Source organism: Esox lucius, chromosome 9, assembly GCF_011004845.1.
Source record: "Esox lucius isolate fEsoLuc1 chromosome 9, fEsoLuc1.pri, whole genome shotgun sequence".
Lineage (NCBI taxonomy): Eukaryota > Metazoa > Chordata > Actinopteri > Esociformes > Esocidae > Esox > Esox lucius.
Genome location: NC_047577.1, coordinates 583,058 through 604,496, shown reverse-complemented (window position 1 = coordinate 604,496; position 21,439 = coordinate 583,058). Strand labels below are relative to the sequence as shown.

General features: G+C 43.3%; 1 protein-coding gene across 2 annotated transcripts in view; it reads left to right on the top strand.

The window, feature by feature from the left end:
• Window positions 1-20,184, top strand: part of cacna1hb (calcium channel, voltage-dependent, T type, alpha 1H subunit b) — a 106,749-nt gene extending 86,565 nt beyond the window's left edge. For both annotated transcript variants that reach the window (XM_029122030.2, XM_029122029.2), the window contains 9 exons: window positions 4,114-4,247; window positions 4,416-4,486; window positions 6,165-6,243; window positions 6,683-6,804; window positions 9,012-9,170; window positions 11,970-12,131; window positions 12,587-12,758; window positions 12,910-13,448; window positions 16,340-20,184. In XM_029122030.2, the coding sequence (XP_028977863.2) occupies window positions 4,114-4,247; window positions 4,416-4,486; window positions 6,165-6,243; window positions 6,683-6,804; window positions 9,012-9,170; window positions 11,970-12,131; window positions 12,587-12,758; window positions 12,910-13,448; window positions 16,340-17,845 (2,944 nt within the window). In that variant the 3' untranslated portion in view covers window positions 17,846-20,184. The remainder of the gene's footprint in view (window positions 1-4,113; window positions 4,248-4,415; window positions 4,487-6,164; window positions 6,244-6,682; window positions 6,805-9,011; window positions 9,171-11,969; window positions 12,132-12,586; window positions 12,759-12,909; window positions 13,449-16,339) is intronic.
• Window positions 20,185-21,439: the final 1,255 nt, after the last annotated feature.

The window sequence follows — 21,439 nt, the reverse complement described above, 5'->3', positions numbered from 1 at the left end:
TATTGATAGTTATTGTATCAGTGTCATTCACAAATGAAAGAAAAACAAGTATTGTTGTGCCATTAATTGAAATAGCTTTAGCAATGTAAAGTTTGTCTTCAGTTTTGCTAGCAATTGCTCGATTCTTATGACTATTCCAAGTTGTAGGCTAAGTAGATACTAGTAGGCCTATTACTGGCAAATAAGCTGTTAAAACGGCCAGTGGCAAAAGCCATACAGTTCATAGACGCTATTTGTGGTGGAAGTAAACTTCATAAGAAACATTAGACTGTTTAACTCAATGGTTAATGGTGTCTAGCAAAATATTCAAACTTGCCATGATCAATCAATCAATCAAATGTATTTATAAAGCCATGATCTAGTGTTGAGATGCAAATTTATTACAAGTTACTGTGTCCCAATTAGTCCCAATATTGGCATTCTAGCTTACTATACACTAAACAGTATGTACTTCATCATCCGTGAAGTATGAACTTGTAGTATGTTGTATGTAGTGTGCAATTTGAGATTTGGCTGATATGGATAGCATTAGTACAGAACGCAATTGGGAGCAGCTAGAGACCAGGACAACAAACTGCCAGTTCCACCCTTGTCTACTACAGCATACACTAAGAAAACTGCAAAGAAGCAAAAGACTTAAACTACCTCTCTATAGCTATAGCAACCTGGAACCCTAAGCTAAAATTAGCAAGGCTAAAAATAATGTCAAACTCTGAGTTAGCGCTCCTTTTTTGGAACAGGTAGGCTATTTCTATTTTCATATTATTATTATTATGAACTTCATTCTCTATGGGGCATAGGTGCAGAACCGCTTTCTGACTGGTGAGTAATTGCAAAATGCTGTAACAGTTTTTTTACTGAAGAAATCCTAGTGCAGCTTTAAGGCAGTATTCTCCCATAAAAATTATTATTACCAACATAATCCCATATTTTCAACAACCGACAATGGCTGGTCAATCAAGTGCATTGAACTCAGCAAGCGCCTCTGCTTTTTCTTTTTTTTTTTTGCCCGCAGGCTGTCTCTGTACATTTTATTTCGCTTCTCCAGTGTTTGCTGCAAAGTTAGCTTTTGTGATTCTGCGTTGCTGGCATTAGCATGCTCCTTGAACTCTGTGCTGTGTTGAGTCTAAAGATGTTTGATCAAATTGCTTGTGTTAAATTAGTGTTTTCCCTTTCCTCCTCTTGACAGTTTAGCAGAGCAGCGCTTGCACTCTGCTTTACTTGTGTCGTTGCTGACACCTCCGTCTTCCCGCTCCACCAATCTGAGTTCTATGTTCTATACTTATGCGTCCAGAGGCAACAACCATCCAGTTTCACTTGTTTCCATGACATGGAGTCGGCATACTTCTATGAGTACGAGTACAAGTACTTGAGCCCAGTATTGGCCCGATACCGGTCCTGGTGTCGGTATCGGTGCATCCCTAATATACAGTGGGGAGAACAAGTATTTGATACACTGCTGATTTTGCAGGTTTTCCTACTTACAAAGCATGTAGAAGTCTGTAATTTTTATCATAGGTACTCTTCAACTGTGAGTGACGGAATCTAAAACAAAAATCCAGAAAATCACATTGTATGATTTTTAAATAATGAATTTGCATTTTATTGCATGACATAAGTATTTGATACATCAGAAAAGCAGAACTTAATATTTGGTACAGAAACCTTTGTTTGCAATTACAAAGATCTGTAGTTCTTGACCAGGTTTGCACACACTGAAGCAGGGATTTTGGCCCACTCCTCCATACAGACCTTCTCCAGATCCTTCAGGTGTCGCTGGGCAATACAGACTTTCAGCTCCCTCCAAAGATTTTCTATTGGGTTCAGGTCTGGAGACTGGCTAGGCCACTCCAGGACCTTGAGATGCTTCTTACGGAGCCACTCCTTAGTTGCCCTGGCTGTTTATTCGAGTCGTTGTCATGCTGGAAGACCCAGCCACGACCCATCTTCAATGCTCTTACTGAGGGAAGGAGGTTGTTGGCCAAGATCTCGCGATACATAGCCCCATCCATCCTCCCCTCAATACGGTGCAGTCGTCCTGTCCCCTTTGCAGAAAAGCATCCCCAAAGAATGATGTTTCCACCTAACCCAAGACCGAGGGAGATTGACCGTAATCTTGAACTTCTTCCATTTTCTAATAATTAACAGTTGTTGCTTTCTCACCAAGCTGCTTGCCCATTGTCCTGTAGCCCATCCCAGCATTGTGCAGGTCTACAATATTATCCCTGATGTCCTTACACAGCTCTCTGGCCTTGGCCATTGTGGAGAGGTTGGACAGGTGTCTTTTATAGAGGTAATGGGTTCAAATAGGTGCAGTTAATACAGGTAATGAGTGGAGAACAGGAGGGCTTCTTAAAGAAAAACTAACAGGTCTGTGAGAGACGGAATTCTTACTGGTTGGTAGGTGATCAAATACTTATGTCATGCAATAAAATGCAAATGAACTATTTAAAAATCATACAATGTGATTTTCTGGATTTTTGTTTTAGATTCTGTCTCTCACAGTTGAAGTGTACCTATGATAAAAATGACAGACCTCTACATGCTTTGTAAGTAGGAAAACCTGCAAAATCGGCAGTGTATCAAATACTTGTTCTCCCCACTGTATATGTTTTTGTTCATTGTAGTGGTTCAGTGTAGTTTATCCTGGTGTTCAGGGTAGTTTATCCTGGTGTTCAGGGTAGTTTATCCTGGTGTTCAGGGTAGTTTATCCTGGTGTTCAGTGTAGTTTATCAGAGTAGTTTATCCAGGTGTTGAGTGTAGTTTATCCAGGTGTTCAGGGTAGTTTATCCAGGTGTTCAGTGTAGTTGACCAAGGTCTTCAGGGTAGTTTATCCAGGTGTTCAAGGTAGTTTATTCTGGGATTCAGGGTAGTTTATCCAGGTGTTCAGGGTAGTTTATCCAGGTGTTCAAGGTAGTTTATTCTGGGATTCAGGGTAGTTTATCCAGGTGTTCAGGGTAATTGATCCAGGTGTTCAGTGTAGTTTATCCAGGTGTTCAAGGTAGTTTATTCTGGGATTCAGGGTAGTTTATCCAGGTGTTCAGGGTAATTGATCCAGGTGTTCAGTGTAGTTTATCCAGGTGTTCAGTGTAGTTGACCAAGGTGTTCAGGGTAGTTTATCCAGGTGTTCAAGGTAGTTTATTCTGGGATTCAGGGTAGTTTATCCAGGTGTTCAGGGTAATTGATCCAGGTGTTCAGTGTAGTTTATCCAGGTGTTCAGTGTAGTTGACCAAGGTGTTCAGGGTAGTTTATCCAGGTTTTCAATGTAGTTTATTCAGATGTTCAGTAACATCTGGTGGTACGACACGCCTGGAGGATGGGCAAGTGGATGTTGGTTGGGGTTGCCCCGTCTTGTTGTGCTGTGGCAACTTCTTGGTTGGGAGCTCAGGGGTGTTTGTTGGCCATCATGTTTTCTCCAACATGCTGTATATGTTTTCCATCAATACTTCCTGGTTGGGAGTTGGGAGCTCAGGGGTGTTTGTTGGCCATCATGTTTTCTCCAACATGCTGTATATGTTTTCCATCAATACTTCCTGGTTGGGAGTTGGGAGTTCAGGGGTGTTTGTTGGCCATCATGTTTTCTCCAACATGCTGTATATGTTTTCCATCAATACTTCCTGGTTGGGAGTTTGAAGCACAGGGGTGTTTGTTGGCCATCATGTTTTCTCCAACATGTTGTATATGTAACCATACTTCCTGGTTGAGTCAGTCACCTGATTGGCAGAATGTGCTTAGGAAGGAGTCTTCTGAGCTTCCAACTGTCACAAACAACACACCATACATGAATAAAAAAAGAAAAAGAAATGTAAAAAGAAACATGCTGATTTCTAAAAACAGTTGCTTTTAATGCTAGGCCTCATCTGTGGGTTCTTCTGTTAGACTGAAGCTCTTCATCCTGAGGGACTGAAAATCCAACATTAACAGTTTTTAAAAATATGCTTTTCAGGATCAGCAATCTTGCTGTTACTTGTCATCTTTTGTTACCACAGTACCTCTGTCCTAGAATGTCAAAAACAACAGCATCGCAAACGTCATGTTGCTCGTCTCCTTGAATAACCTGTGCACGCATTGTAATGTGTGTGTGTGTGTGTGTGTGTGTGTGTGTTTGTGCAGGTGGAACCAGTTGGATCTGGCCATAGTTTTGTTGTCCATCATGGGCATTACTCTGGAGGAAATCGACCTGAATGCATCACTTCCCATCAACCCCACCATCATACGCATCATGAGAGTGCTGAGGATCGCTAGAGGTACACAGAAACACAAACACACATACTCTGGATTTATGACATTTACCTTAAATTCAATTAAATATATCGACACACTCTGTTGTCCCTCGCTGTGTATATGTGTATGTGTAATGTGTGTTTTCACTTCAGTGTTGTAGTGTTAATGTAACATGTTTGTTCTCTCCTCAGTGTTGAAACTGTTGAAGATGGCTACAGGGATGAGAGCTCTATTGGACACTGTGGTTCAGGCTCTGCCCCAGGTAACTAAGTACCACAGTAAGCATTAGACTGAGAGCTCTGACATTACTCATATTACTAACTACCTCTCTAAAGACGAGAGCTCTACTGTCTCAGGTAACTAATTGTCACACTAAAGACGAGAGCTCTATTGTCTCAGGTAACTAATTATCACACTAAGGATGCAAGCTCTACTGTCTCAGGTAACTAATTATCACACTAAGGATGCAAGCTCTACTGTCTCAGGTAACTACCAGACTAATGATTAGAGCTCTACTGTCTCAGGTTACTAACTACCCCACTAACAATTAGAGCTCTACTGTCTCAGGTTACTAACTACCCCACTAACGATTAGAGTTCTACTGTCTCAGGTTACTAACTACCCCACTAACGATTAGAGTTCTACTGTCTCAGGTTACTAACTACCCCACTAACGATTAGAGTTCTACTGTCTCAGGTTACTAACTACCCCACTAACGATTAGAGTTCTACTGTCCCAGGTTTCTAACTACCATACTAAGGATGAGCTCTAATGTATTAGGTAACTAACTATCACACTAAGGATTAAAGCTCTAATGTCTCAGGTTAACAGTGTTGGGGAATGTTGCTTTTCAAAGTGACTAATTACAGTTACTAGTTACACTTTCCGTAAAGTAATTAGTTAAATTACTTAGTTACTTGCTGTAGAAAGTAAGGCATTAAGTTACTTAGTTACTTTAAGATAAATCCTTTGATTCTATATTCATGTGTTGGTCTCTTATGCCCAGAAGGCAGAAATTAAATGGGACATCATATAATAATGTAGTCAGGTATTGTATAGTCAGTGTCAGTCACCAGCATATAACATTATCAATATTTATACAGCAAGAGTGACCAATCCTATTGCCTCAAGTAATCATATACCATAATGCCAAATAATATTTGTGTTTATTTCTTTAATTAAGAATCTCTTATATCAATAAATAATATTGTACTGCAAGTGCCTCCTCATTGTCAGGCCAGGCTTATTATACTGCCTATATGTGCACACTTCAATACTAGAAGAAAACAGCTATTTGAAATCTCTTTGCAATAATGTGCATAATCCATACATTTTTCATTACTTTATTCAGAGGTGAATAATTACTAAATCTGTTTTTGAAATTATTCGTTTAGTAGTAACGTGTTACCCCCATCACTGCTAGCTAACACACTCAGGATGTGAGCTCTACTGTTTCTGTAGACAACTCCCACTGTAACTAACTACCACTGGTTCAAGCATGGTCCGAGTTTCTGCCTTAAAGCAATTCTTTAGCACGATCCAATGCAGAGTGCATGGAAACATCCCTGATACCACAAACCCCTGAGGTACGTTATTATGAAAATATTTCATTTTAGTCAAACTTTCTGGTCAGATGTCTTGCTCAAGGAGGGAATAACCAATTATTCACTTGGATTTTGGATTCAGAGTAGCTGATTGGTCAGAGATCAGATGCTATCACCTCTAGGCTTCCTGCTGCTCCAACATGCTACCTCAGCCATTTCAGCAGTATACCATACGCCAAAGCAAATCACCATTCAGAGTTCTTTACCACTTGGTTTATAATATCTGTCACGTCTTCATTCAGTCTCATTCAGTAATGAGTCTCCATCTGTGTGGTCAGGTAGGGAGTGTGTGATGGGGTCCTGACAATGTGATGATAATGTGTCCTGTTCCTCTAGGTGGGAAATCTGGGTCTTCTCTTCATGCTGCTGTTCTTCATCTATGCAGCACTGGGAGTCGAACTGTTCGGGAAACTGGGTCAGTCGCAGTGCTGTGTGTGTGTGTCTGTGTGGGCGTGTGTGCGTGTGTGTGTCTCTGTGTGTGTGTGTCTGTGTGGGCGTGTGTGTGCGTGTGTGTGCGTCTGTCTCTGTGTGTGTGGGCCTGTGGATCTAATCAACGCTGAAGAGCTGTCCATGAAATGTCATTAATTGCATCATAATTACATTGATGTTTTTAATCAGTCTTCTCTTCCTCTCAACTCTCTCCATCTCCCTCTCTCTCCTTTCCTCTATTCCCTCTCTTTCTCTTATTATATACGTCTCTTCTTGGATTCCCCCTCACTCTCTCCACTTCTCTCACTCTCTCCTTCTATCCCGGTCCATCCCCCCATCTCTCTCCTCTTCCTCCTCTCATTCTATCATTCTATTCACATCCCTGCTTTATTGCCTCCCTCTCCATGTTCTCTCTGTGGTTCCAGAGTGTTCTGAAGAGAACCCGTGTGAGGGCCTGAGCCGTCACGCCACATTCCAAAACTTTGGAATGGCGTTCCTCACGCTGTTCCGCGTTTCCACGGGAGACAATTGGAATGGCATCATGAAGGTAATGTGTCTTCAGATCACTATAATTAACCAATCACATCATGGAGGGTGAAACATGGCCAACCAATCAACCAATCACATCATGGCGGGTGAAACAGGCACAACCTATCAACCAAATCACATCGCAGTTGGTGAAATTGGGTTGTTTGTTTGCTTAATTATTGTTTTCAGAGATCGGCAGAATCCTGTTATTCCAGCACACATGTATGTTTTACACAACTATGTTCTGAATGTTCTAACCCATTCAATGTGCTGGAGTTCTAAACCAATGAGTTTGCCAGAGTCTGTCTTTCCAACAGTACCCTGGTGACAGCCACTATTGTTTGGAGAACACAAAGAACTCAGAACAAAACGCTGAGGGAACCGGAGAGTTATCTGAGAAGATCATTGGCTGACACCACTTCTATTCCCCCCGGTCACTGCCTGGTGATTGGCTGACATCCCATTCAGTGAGACCCTGGCTGTCTGAAAGGCTACTGGCTGGCATTTTCTGTGCTGCAGCCTCAGTCACAGCTCCACCTTGTGGACCGTTTCAGTAACACATCACAACACATTTGCACTCTAAGAATCCATCCATTTTATTGGCTTGTGAAGAGTGGAAACGTCCTGGGCATATTGATATACATTATGTACAGAATTCCTCAATCACTTAACACCAATCACAATCACTACTCAATGCTATGGGCCTCTAGTTCTGTATTTAACTAGTCACTATTGCTGTCAATGCTATGGGCCTCTAGTTCTGTATTTAACTAGTCACTATTGCTGTCAATGCTATGGGCCTCTAGTTCTGTATTTAACTAGTCACTATTGCTGTCAATGCTATGGGCCTCTAGATCTGTATTTAACTAGTCACTATTGCTGTCAATGCTATAGGCCTCTAGTTCTGTATTTGACTAGTCACTACTGCTGTCAATGCTATGGGCCTCTAGTTCTGTATTTAACTAGTCACTATTGCTGTCAATGCTATGGGCCTCTAGTTATGTATTTAACTAGTCACTATTGCTGTCAATACTACAGGCCTCTAATTCTGTATTTAACTAGTCACTATTGCTGTCAATGCTACGGGCCTCTAGTTCTGTATTTAACTAGTCACTATTGCTGTCAATACTACAGGACTCTAGTTCTGTATTTAACTAGTCACTATTGCTGTCATTGCTATGGGCCTCTAGTTATGTATTTAACTAGTCACTATTGCTGTCAATGCTATGGGCCTCTAGTTCTGTATTTAACTAGTCACTATTGCTGTCAATGCTATGGGCCTCTAGTTCTGTATTTAACTAGTCACTATTGCTGTCAATACTACGGGCCTCTAGTTCTGTATTTGACTAGTCACTATTGCTGTCAATGCTATAGGCCTCTAGTTCTGTATTTGACTAGTCACTATTGCTGTCAATGCTATGGGCTTCTAGTTCTGTATTTAACTAGTCACTCCTGCTGTCAATGCTATGGGCCTCTAGTTCTGTATTTAACTAGTCACTCCTGCTGTCAATGCTATGGGCCTCTAGTTATGTATTTAACTAGTCACTCCTGCTGTCAATGCTATGGGCCTCTAGTTATGTATTTAACTAGTCACTCCTGTCAATGCTATGGGCCTCTAAGATCACTCCCATATGGCTCAGAAAACCATGGTGCTAGAAAATCCAGGTCACGGGTCATGTTTTTTTGTTGTTGATTTTTGTCATTTAGTACACACTTATTTATAGTGACTCACAGTTAGTTCATTCATCTTAAGCTTTGTTGGAATTAGCAACTCATCTTTTGATTTAGCACTTGTTTTGTAGCATGTTAGCCAAATTTTTGTTATCTCTTACATTAAAATAATTTTAGACTACTTGGTTCAAAGTCTGAATGCTGATTGACTAGAGTATGTAATAAATGAGATTGTATTCCTTGGGTATGATATCAAATGTATCTTTACTATATACTCTGCTTGAGGCTCTTTTTAAATGTATTTTGTCTCTCTCTCACTACTACCAACAAAAAAGTATTTAAAAATGGTCGCCCTCTGCTGGTGATATGAAGGATCTGGTTGGTGTGATTGGCTGATTACATTGTTCAGTATCCTTGTCTCCTCCCCCCGTCTCCCTTCCTACTGTCCACTCACCCATCTCCTGTGTCTCCCCTCCCCTGTCTCCTCCTCCCACTCTCTCTCCCCCATCTCCCCTGTTTCCCCCTCCCGCTGTCTCCCCCCCTCCCTCTCCCCAGGACACGTTGCGTGAGTGTCGTTCTGATGACCGCTCCTGTTTCACCTACCTGCCCCTGGTGTCGCCCCTCTACTTCGTGACCTTCGTCCTGACAGCGCAGTTCGTCCTGGTCAACGTGGTGGTGGCTGTGTTGATGAAGCACCTGGAGGAGAGCAACAAGGTCTGTGGCTTCAGCTCAGCTTGGTGGAGCTGTACCCCGCACCCCCACTGGGGCCCCCAACAGAAATGCAACTGTTTGTTTTAAGTGCCAGAGAGCAAAACTATTGAATACATTGAATTTAAATGTTTTGAATTTAGAAACATCAGAAGCAACACTTTTATTTAATTCACACAGTGTACAGCAATGACAAAACATTGGTATCGACATTAGATGATTTTGGTGTACGAATATCGGTATCGGACAAGAATGTTTGTATCGGTGGATCCCTGAAATGTGTCAATGAAATGCAACTTGAATTTAGATGGAGTTGAATAATTGTAGTTATTAAAAGGAACCTCCTCCAGTCCAATGCTACATCTTATGTCAAAAATAGACTGTGCTGCGAACGACATTGTTGTTGTTTAGGAATGCCTGGCAATATGCATTAACACATTTATGTAATATGCATTCACATATTTATGTAATATGTATTCACACATTTATGTAATATGTATTCACACATTTATGTAATATGTATTCACACATTTATGTAATATGCATTCACACATTTATGTAATATGTATTCACACATTTATGTAATATGTATTCACACATTTATGTAATATGCATTCACACATTTATGTAATATGTATTCACACATTTATGTAATATGTATTCACACATTTATGTAATATGCATTCACACATTTATGTAATATGTATTCACACATTTATGTAATATGTATTCACACATTTATGTAATATGCATTCACACATTTATGTAATATGTATTCACACATTTATGTAATATGTATTCACACATTTATGTAATATGCATTCACACATTTATGTAATATGTATTCACACATTTATGTAATATGTATTCATTCATTTATATATTTTTAATATATAACTTAGGGATGCACCGACACCGACACCAGGACCAGGTATCGGGCCAAATACAGGGCTCAAGTACTTGTACTCGTACTCATAGAATTATGCCGACTCCATGTCATGGAAACAAGTGAAACTGGATGGTTGTTGCCTCTGGACGAAGTATAGAATATAGAACTCAGATTGGTGGAGCGGGAAGACGGAGATGTCAGCAACACCGTCCTTATTAGGAACATTATCATCCCTCCCCAGAAACTCTGTTCTTCCTCCTCCCCAGTCATCAACCCTCCCCCAGTCATCAACCCTCCCCCAGTCATCACCCCTCTTACCCAGTCATCACCCCTCCCCCAGTCATCACCCCTCCCCCAGTCATCACCCCTCCTACCCAGTCATCACCCCTCCCCCAGTCATCACCCCTCCCCCAGTCATCACCCCTCCCCCAGTCATCACCCCTCCCCCAGTCATCACCCCTCCCCCAGTCATCACCCCTCCCCCAGTCATCACCCCTCCTACCCAGTCATCACCCCTCCCCCAGTCATCACCCCTCCTCCCAGTCATCACCCCTCCCCCAGTCATCACCCCTCCTCCCAGTCATCACCCCTCCCCCAGTCATCACCCCTCCCCCAGTCATCACCCCTCCCCCAGTCAAATGTCACCCCTCTCCCAGTCATCACCCCTCCCCCGGTCAAACATCACCTCTCCCCCGGTCAAACGTCACCTCTCCCCCGGTCAAACGTCACCCCTCCCCCAGTCATCACCCCTCCTCCGGTCAAACGTCACCCCTCCCCCAGTCATCACCCCTCCTCCAGTCAAACGTGACCCCTCCCTTGGTCAAGTATCAGCACTCCCCTAGTCAATCGTCAGTCCTCCCCTTGTCAATCGTCAGTCCTCCCCTGGTCAATTGTCAGCCCTCCCCTGGTCAATCGTCAGTCCTCCCCTGGTCAATCGTCAGTCCTCCCCTGGTCAATCGTCAGTCCTCCCCTGGTCAATCGTCAGTCCTCCCCTGGTCAATTGTCAGCCCTCCCCTTGTCAATCGTCAGTCCTTCCCTGGTCAATCCTCAGTCCTCCCCTGGTCAATCCTCAGTCCTCCCCTGGTCAATCGTCAGTCCTCCCCTGGTCAATTGTCAGCCCTCCCCTGGTCAATCGTCAGTCCTCCCCTGGTCAATCGTCAGTCCTCCCCTGGTCAATCGTCAGTCCTCCCCTGGTCAATCGTCAGTCCTCCCCTGGTCAATTGTCAGCCCTCCCCTTGTCAATCGTCAGTCCTTCCCTTGTCAATCGTCAGTCCTCCCCTGGTCAATCGTCAGTCTTCCTCTTGTCAATCGTCAATTGGTTTGTTTTTCTCTCATTCGTGGATGACATTGATAGAATAACTATTTATAGGTGAAAATAACTGACATTTTCATCAAGTGAAAAGACGATAAAAACGTGGAAACACCAGAACCCAGTCCATAACGTTTATAGGGGGAAAACTTTTTAAGTATTTGGTATTGGTACTCGGAATCAGCAAGTACCCAAATGTAAGTACTCGTACTCGACCTGAAAAAAAGTGATATTGGTGCATCCCTAGTATAAATAATTCTTTAAATGGCTGTATTGATATGACTACTCTGAACTACCTGTGTTGTTTCTTCTGAGCTCAGTTGAACATTGTAACATCAAAACAAAACAGTGAGACCAGCGCAGTCATCTGTAACAATCACCTGATAAGACGCTGTTTGTTTTTGTTCTTACCATTTCAGTATCCATTATATCCAGGCTGTTATGCAGAACACAAATCAACCCTCTAGTGATCTTGTGTGACTTGATTTAACTTTGATCAAGTTATTAAAACACCACCATTCTGAAAAGTGACAGACGCCGGCTTCACAATTACTCTTCATGTACTTTGCTTTAGATATGACTAAATTATTATTATTGTATCAACAAGGAGGCACAGGAAGAGGCAGAGGAAGAGGCCAAAGAGGAAGAAGCACGGCAAGAGGAGGCCAGGCAAGAGGAGGCCAGGCAAGAGGAGGCGCGGCAGGATGCCAGTCGTCGTTTTAGTGCAATATCAACTGATGGGGCGGGGCTACGTCCATCACCTGGACAGGTACGAAGTCACTAAATACTTCCCAGTCCTAATCACTAAATACCAACCACAGATCTAGGACCAGATTACCCTGTCTTAGTCCTAATCACTAAATACCAACCACAGATCTAGGACCAGATTACCCTGTCTTAGTCCTAATCACTAAATACCAGCCTCAGATCTAGGACCAGATTACCCTGCCTTAGTCCAAATCACTAAATACTAACCTCAGATTTAGGACCAGTTATGGCCTGAATAATAGAGTAGTAGTGGTTAGAAGGTAAACTGTTTCTGATCCTGGATCAGTGTTTAGAGATCAAGATATCTCTACTGTCTGATCCTAGATCAGTGTTTACTAGGTAAACTGTTGTCTGATTCTGGTTCAGTAGTTAGGATTTTGCTAATAGTGTGGTCAGAACAGAATGTTCTGGGATTTCTAATTGACGGTTTTGATGATAATGGTGTTGTTGTCCTAGGTTGAAGAAGAGGAGGGTTGTCATGATAACCTGAAGACAGTGTTCCGACCATCCCTGTCCCGCATGATGTCTCTGCCAAGTGACAGCTACATGCTCCGCCCCCTACGTCCCCTCGGACACGCCCCATACCCTCCCATTGGCCATGACACATACGGAGTACATGGTTACTCAGGTAACCAACCGTCTTGACTTCTATCCCTCACTTCTCAGAGTTGTACTTCTTAGAGTTATATTGTTTAGAGTTCCAGTTCTTATTGTGTCAGAGTTCTATTGTTTAGATTTCCAGTTCTCATTGAGTTCTAAGTCTAGAACTTGTCTTCCAGGTTCCATTTCATCCAATGGTTCTAGCGGAGCAGGTTCCCTACTGCAGGTCCCGGGGGCTTTACCGTCGGGAAGCCGAGCCTCCCTAGTCTCCCGAGGCTCCAGCTGCAGACCCACAGTCAGGCTCAGCCCCGCCCACAGCATAGACAGACACTCCCCCTCCAGGGGAAGACATACCACCAGGAGACCAAGCCATGACAACAGCAAGGAGAGACGAGCCTCGTATTTCAGTAGTTCCTCCCATAGTATGGACAGTAGACACACCCCTTACATTCATAGCCCCTCCCATAGTATTGATAGACACTCCTATTACATGCATAGCCCTGCCCACAGAATGGATAAACACACCTCCTACATCAATAGCCCCTCCCACAGTATGGACAGTGGACACAGACTCAGTCTTTCCTCCAGTAAAAGCAGACCCTCCCCTCACCTTGACAGACGTTCTTCCTGTAGACTTAGCCCCACCCACAGCATGGACAGACACACCCTCAGCCGGCCGAAGTCCTCCCTGAGTGTGAGCAGACAGCTCAGGCGACAGGTAAAGCATAAATAAACCTGGGCTATTCAACACAGTATTGGGACTACTAAACTATCTAGACCACTAAATACACATTTACCTGTCACAATCCACTGTATAAAGACTATCTAGACCACTAAATACACATTTACCTGTCACAATCCACTGTATGAAGACTATCTAGACCACTAAATGCATGTTTACCTGTCACAATCCACTGTATGAAGACTATCTAGACCACTAAATACACGTTTACCTGTCACAATCCACTGTATGAAGACTATCTAGACCACTAAATACACATTTACCTGTCACAGTCCACTGTATGAAGACTATCTAGACCACTAAATACACATTTACCTGTCACAATCCACTGTATGAAGACTATCTAGACCACTAAAGACTATCTAGACCACTAAATACACATTTACCTGTCACAATCCACTGTATGAAGACTATCTAGACCACTAAATACACGTTTACCTGTCACAATCCACTGTATGAAGACTATCTAGACCACTAAATACACATTTACCTGTCACAATCCACTGTATGAAGACTATCTAGACCACTAAATACACATTTACCTGTCACAATCCACTGTATGAAGACTATCTAGACCACTAAATACACATTTACCTGTCACAGTCCACTGTATGAAGACTATCTAGACCACTAAAGACTATCTAGACCACTAAATGCATGTTTACCTGTCACAATCCACTGTAAAAAGACTATATAGACCACTAAATGCACGTTTATCTGTCACAATCCACTGTATGAAGACTATCTAGACCACTAAATACACATTTACCTGTCACAATACACTGTATGAAGACTATCTAGACCACTAAATACACAATTACCTGTCACAATACACTGTATGAAAACTATCTAGACCACTAAATACACATTTACCTGTCACAATACACTGTATGAAGACTATCTAGACCACTAAATACACATTTACCTGTCACAATACACTGTGTAAAGACTATCTAGACCACTAAATACACATTTACTTGTCACAATCCACTGTATGAAGACTATCTAGACCACTAAATACACATTTACCTGTCACAGTCCACTGTATGAAGACTATCTAGACCACTAAATACACATTTACCTGTCACAATCCACTGTATGAAGACTATCTAGACCACTAAATATACATTTACCTGTCACAATCCACTGTATGAAGACTATCTAGACCACTAAATACATGTTTGGAGCAATTAAGGTCTACGATAGCTGGTAGCTGGGCACCAGTGATGTGCTGGGCTGTTTTCACCACCCATTGCAGGGCCTTTCGGTCAACCACGGAACCAGATTATGGCGCAGTTAATCAGAATGCTCTCGATTGTGCAGCTGTAGAAGTTCACAAGGATCTTGAAGGACCGACAGGCTTTCTTCAGCCTCCTCAAGAAGTACAGGCGCTGCTGCGCCTTTTTTGACTCGTTATTATTATCAGGCCTACCACCGTGGTGTTATCTCCAAACTTGATGATGGTGTTGGAACTGTGTACAGGAACGCAGTCATGGGTAAAGAGGGAGTACAGGAGGGAGCACTACAAGGACAAGCATGTGGACACGCCTACTAATTATTGTGTTCAGGTGTTTCAGCCACACCCATTGCTCACAGGTGCATAACATCCAGCACATTGTCATGAAATCTCCATAGACAAACATTGGCAGAACATTGGGTCATGCTGAAGAGCTCAGTGCCTTTGTCATAGGATGTAACCTTTGCTACATGTCTGTTCATGAAATCTCTGCCCTTCTTGATCTGCCCCGGGCAACTGTAATTGCTATAACTGTGAAGTGGAAGTGTCTAGGAACAACAACAGCTCAGCCACGAGGTGGTAGACCAAACTCACAGAGCAGGGCAGCTGAGTGCTGAAGCGTGCAGCGTGCAAACATTACCTATCATCTGCTGCATCACTCACCAAAATGTTCCAAACTCCTTTCAGGAAGCAACATCATAGCAAGAACTATGCTTTGGGAGCTTCATGAAATGTCCTCACATCCATATGCACAATGCCATGTGTCGGCTGGAGTGGTGTAAAGCTGCAAGGAGAACGCTACATATCAAAATGCATAGTGCCTCCTGTAAAGTTTGGTGGAGTAGGGATTATGGTCTGGGCATGCTCTTTTGGCCGAATGGGCAAAGAGACACTCCAAAATCTTGTGTAAAGCTTCCCAGAAGAGTGGTGGATGTTACAGCTGCAAAGTGGGGGTCAACTCTATGTTAATGCCCATGGTTTTGGAATGGGATGTCCAACAAGCTCATATAGGTGTGATAGTCGGGTATCCACGTACTTTTGGTCATATATTGTATATTCTATATATTTGGATGTGAACATTTTGAGCTTCAGAACATAGTGAATAATGATAATATTGTTTCCGGGACTTGTGCTACAAATGCTAGAACGTTAACATCTGGAAAAGGTTAGAGGGAAGCAAAACCAAATCATGGATTGTCTAATGGGAGGAGTCTGTTGGGAGGGGTGTATTGGGAGGGGTCTATTGGGAGGGTTCTAATGGGGGGAGTCTGTTGGGGGGGGTCTAATGGGAGGAGTCTGTTGGGAGGGGTCTAATGGGAAGAGTCTGTTTTTCGAGGGGTCTAATGGGAGGAGTCTGTTGGGAGGGGTCTATTGGGAGGAATCTGTTGGGAGGGGTGTATTGGGAGCGGTCTAATGGGAGGAGTCTGTTGGGATGGGTCTGTTGGGAGGGGTCTGTTGGGAGGGGTGTATTGGGAGTGGTCTAATGGGAGGAGACTGTTGGGAGGAGCCTGATTGGTGGTAGTAATTTGGAAACTGTAACTGGCAATGAGGATCTCTTTATTATCGTATAGTTCATGTGTTTAGTACCTCATGCGTCCTTCTCTGCTTCCTGCTTCCTGTCTCTCTGTAGGAAGCAGTGTGTCCTGACTCTGAAGACCTATGCTGCAGTTCCAGCGACGAACTGCGGGGACGCTCTGTCGACATCACGCATCTCACTGTACCCAGCATGCACTTCTCACCAATACCTAGCCTGCCTCCTGGTGGCAACACACACCTGGACGTGCCCCAATCATCCTCTCCCCCTTGTACAGCCCGAGGACGCACACCAAGCCCACACACTCTCCCCCACTCACACACTGTACACACTCTCCGCCACTCACACACCCAGCGGGTGATATCCACCAAGGGACACTCCAGAAGCCACAGTGATAGTGGGCCTCACCAGCCCATCAGACCTGAGAACTCCAGCTCCTGGCATCCTCCCTGCCCGGAAACAACCACATCTCAGCCCACCAGCGCTCAACCCCCACAAAGCCCCCAAAGGACTCGAAGTACTGACGCCACCGAGCTCCAAAATACTGATTCAACAAGACTCCAAAATTCTGACGGTACAAGGCTCCAAAGTACTGATTCTACAAGGCTTCCAAGTACTGACTCTACGAGGCTCCAAAGTACTGACTCTACAAGGCTCCAAAGTACTGACTCGATAAGGCTCAAAAATACTGACTCTACAAGGCTCCAAAGTACTGATTCTACAAGGCTCCCAAGTACTGACTCTACAAGGCTCCAAAGTACTGACTCTACGAGGCTCCAAAGTGCTGATTCTACAAGGCTCCAAAATTCTGACTCTACAAGGCTCCAAAATACTGACTCTACAAGGCTCCAAAATACTGACTCTGCAAGGCTCTGCACAGCCCAGAGGCCCGGCGCTGTCTTCCCCATCTCCTCTCCCTCTACACCCCAGAGACCCTATATGAGCCCCAACACCAGTACTCAGACCTCTCCCCTTCTGGACGATGAAGATGACGAAGTCAGTCACATCACTAGCTACACACACACACCTGAACACAGACGCTTTGTGTCCAGCTCCACACACACTCCTGAACACACAACCCAAGTGTCCAGCCCCACACACACTCCTGGCTCTGCCCAGCCCTACCGGTCCCTCAACACCTGCCTCTCATTGGACGAGGACCAGAGGGTGTCACCGGTTCGAAAGCGGAACAAGAAGCAGAGGATGAGCCCGCCCTGCATCTCCATAGCCCCGCCTTCGGAAGCCCATGTTCCCACGGCGACCCAGTTAATGGACAGCAGCATGCAATTGAGGAGGCGGACCCCATCATTTGACTCCACCTCTCAGAGAGACTCACTGGATACAGAGCTACCAGAGACACGCCTTTCTGTCCCCTTCCTCCAATTGGACACCAGCTCTATAAGCATTGCAGTGGATTCTGTCCAATCAGGTTGCTTGTTGTTGACGGGCAGAGAATCAACCCTTGAAGGAGAGGGAAGAGAAGAGGGAGGAGCTAGGAACCCTCAGTCTCTGCTGGGATTGACTCCCAACCCTCTCAGGAGGAGGAGCTTAGTGCGCATGCTCAGCACACGTGATGTGGATGGGGAGGACCCTGAACCTTGACCTCTAACCCCAAAGAAACTTTCCGGAATCTGTCCTCCCCCTACAGAGACTCTGGTGCTGCAGCAGGGTTTTGTTCCAACCCTGCTGGAACATTACCAATTCAGACAATCAGCTATTGAAAAGGACAACATTGACTCCTAACCCCTTAACCCCCGACCCTCCTAAAACTGCTGTCTTGTAGCACCTCCCATTAGGGACCTGTAGCCCCTCCCCACTGAAGTCAGAGTGTGACACCATGGTACTGTATGATATGCAATAGGCCCCTCCCAACCCCCTCCCCCACACACTTCATTGTTGGAAACTGTATGTGTGTGTCTCACTCTCCCTTTGAGCTACTTATAAACATAGTATCTATGAAGGTGCAACAACAGAACCTTTGGAACACAGAACCTTCTAGAACACCTTTACCTTCCAAGTGACAGCAGAATCCCTGGAACACAGAACCTTCTAGAATGCCTCTACTGTTACCTACCATTAGTTGACTTTTAGCCGTCACCTTTAACTATCTTTGACCTGGCGTCGGCTCCATGTTCTTTTAGATGACGTCAGAGTGACACCAAACACTTTCTTTCTTCTGGAAGACCTGGGATGACATTTCACGTTTTGACCTTTAAACCTGAAGAAGTTTACTATCACTGGATCTAATTACATAATCGTTAAACTTTGAACTTTAATATTTTATCTACTGTTTGTCTCTTTCCTTCTTATTGTACAGCTTTAGTTATAGCTAGACACTTCTACTGTCTACATTGTTACCACGGCTATATACAGTTAAATACGGTCACCTCCATGTTTGGCACTTTTGATAAAGATGAATAATTATTTTAGCAAGTGATGGAAATACTGAGCTAGCTATGTTGTATTCATGGAACATTTGGCTAATTAAACTATAACTTGTAACTTTCATGATTTGAAAATCAAGTTTGGGGTCAAGACAAAGGAATTCCGAAAGTAAAATCAATTACCAAATATATTGACTTTAGAGTTAAAATGGTCAGAGAGGGGAAAAAACTTTCTCTGGACAGTCCAGGTTAATAAATAGGTAACTTAACCAATTAGCAGATTTATTGTGTATATAGCAAGAATCCTGTGTCTTGGCTCCAAAGCAATGCAGTGGGTTAAAGAAAGTAACTCTAATATAAAACAAATAATAATTAATATTAAAACAAACAAATAAATCCAAATCCATAAATCTAGAAATCCAAACAAAATTCTAAATATAAGATATTATTGACTTTGGCCTCTAAAATATCATTGACTTTGGTCAAAGCCACTAAATATCCATTATAGATATAAAACACTTTGGTCATTGTCACTGAAATATTTAAAGTATATTTTTCAGACAATTCTACTGCAAATAATTTTCAGGAAAAAGTATTAAATGTAATGTGCATGGTGGATACAAAAACATAATTTAAAAAATTATTTTGGGTAAACAATATTGCTCAGTATTTGTATTATTTACTCATAAACTGTCTGTTTTGCTCATTTTTAACAAAAGCCAGTTCTTGTGGTTGTCTCTGGTTAGCTAGATGTCTCTGGTTAGCTAGATATATGTCTCTGGTTAGCTAGATATATGTCTCTGGTTAGCTGGATATACGTCTCTGGTTAGCTGGATATACGTCTCTGGTTAGCTAGATATAGGTCTCTGGTTAGCTAGATATACGTCTCTGGTTAGCTGGATATACGTATCTGGCTAGCTAGATATACATATCTACTTAGCTAAATAGATGTGTCTGGTTAGCTGGATATACGGCTCTGGTTAGCTAGATATACTGTATGTTTCTGGTTAGCTGAATATATGTTTCTGGTTAGCTAGTTATGCGTCTCTAGTTAGCTAAATAGATGTGTCTGGTTAGCTAGATATACTCTATGTCTCAGGTTAGCTGGATATGTTTCTGGTTAGCTGGACATATGTCTCTGGTTATAGATATTTGTTTCTGGTTAGCTAGATATGTCTCCTGTTAGCTGGATATACTGTATCTAACACTGAAGAAATTACACTTTGCTACAATGTTAAGTAGTGTGTGTAAGCTTGTATAACAGTGTACATTTGCTGTCCCCTCAAAATAACTCAACACAAAGCCATTCATGTCTAAACTGCTGGCAACAAAAGTGAGTACACCCCTTAGTAAAAATTGCCAAATTGAGACCAAAGTGTCAATATTTTGTGTGGCCACCATTATTTTCCAGCACTGCCTTAACCCTCTTGGGCATGGAGTTCACCAGATCTTCATAGGTTGCCACTCCTCCAGATCCTCTTCCACTCCTCCATGACAACATCACAGAGCTGGTGGATGTTAGAGACCTTCCGCTCCTCCACCTTCTGTTTGAGGATGCCCCACAGATGCTCAATAGTGTTTAGGTCTGGAGACATGCTTGGCCAGTCCATCACCTTTCACCTAAGCTTCTTTAGCAAGGCAGTGGTCGTATTGGAAGTGTGTTTGTGGTCGTTATCAGGTTGGAATACTGCCCTGCTTCCCAGTCTCTGAAGGGAAAGGATCATGCTCTGCTTCAGTACATGTGGCATTCCTGGTTCCCTCAATGAACTGTAGCTCCCCAGTGCCAGCAGCACTCATGCAGCCCCAAACCATGACACTCCCACCACCACGCTTGACTGTAGGTAAGACACACTTGTCTTTGTACTCCTCACCTGGTTGCCCCCACACACGCTTGACACTATCTGAACAAAATAAGTTTATCTTGGTCTCATCAGACCACAGGACGTGGTTCCAGTAATCCATGTCCTTAGTCTACTTGTCTTCAGCAAACTGTTTGTGGACTTTCTTGTGCATCATCTTTAGAAGAGGCTTCCTTCTGGGACGACAGCCATGCAGACCAATTTGATGCAGTGTGTGGCATATGGTCTGAGAACTGACAGGCTGACCCCCCACCCCTTCAACCTCTGCAGCAATGCTGGCAGCACTCATATGTCTATTTCCCAAAGACAACCTCTGGATATGACGCTGAGCACGTGCACTCAACTTCTTTGGTCAACCATAGCAAGGCCTGTTCTGAGTGGAACCTGTCTTGTTAAACCAATGTATGATCTTGGCCACCATGCTGCAGCTCAGTGTCAGGGTCTTGGAAATCTTATATCCTAGGCCATCTTTATGTAGAGCAACCATTCTTTTTTTCAGATCCTCAGAGTTCTTTGGGATGAGGTGACATGTTGAACTTCCAGTGACCAGTATGAGGGAGTGTGAGAGCGTTAACATCAAATTTAACACACCTGCTCCCCATTCACACCTGAGACCTTGTAACACTAACGAGTCACATGACACCGGGGAGGGAAAATGGCTAATTGGGCCCAATTTTGACATTTTCACTTAGGGGTGTACTCACTTTTGTTGCCAGCGGTTTAATGGCTGTGTGTTATTTTGAGGGGACAGCAAATTTACACTGTTATACAAGCTGTACACTCACTACTTTCAATTGTAGCAAAGTTTCATTTCTTCAGTGTTGTCACATGCAAAGATATAATCAAATATTTACAAAAATGTGAGGGGTGTACTCACTAGCTAACTAGATACTGTATATCTCTGGTTAGCTAGATATACAGCATGTCTCTGGTTAGCTAGATATATGTCTTTG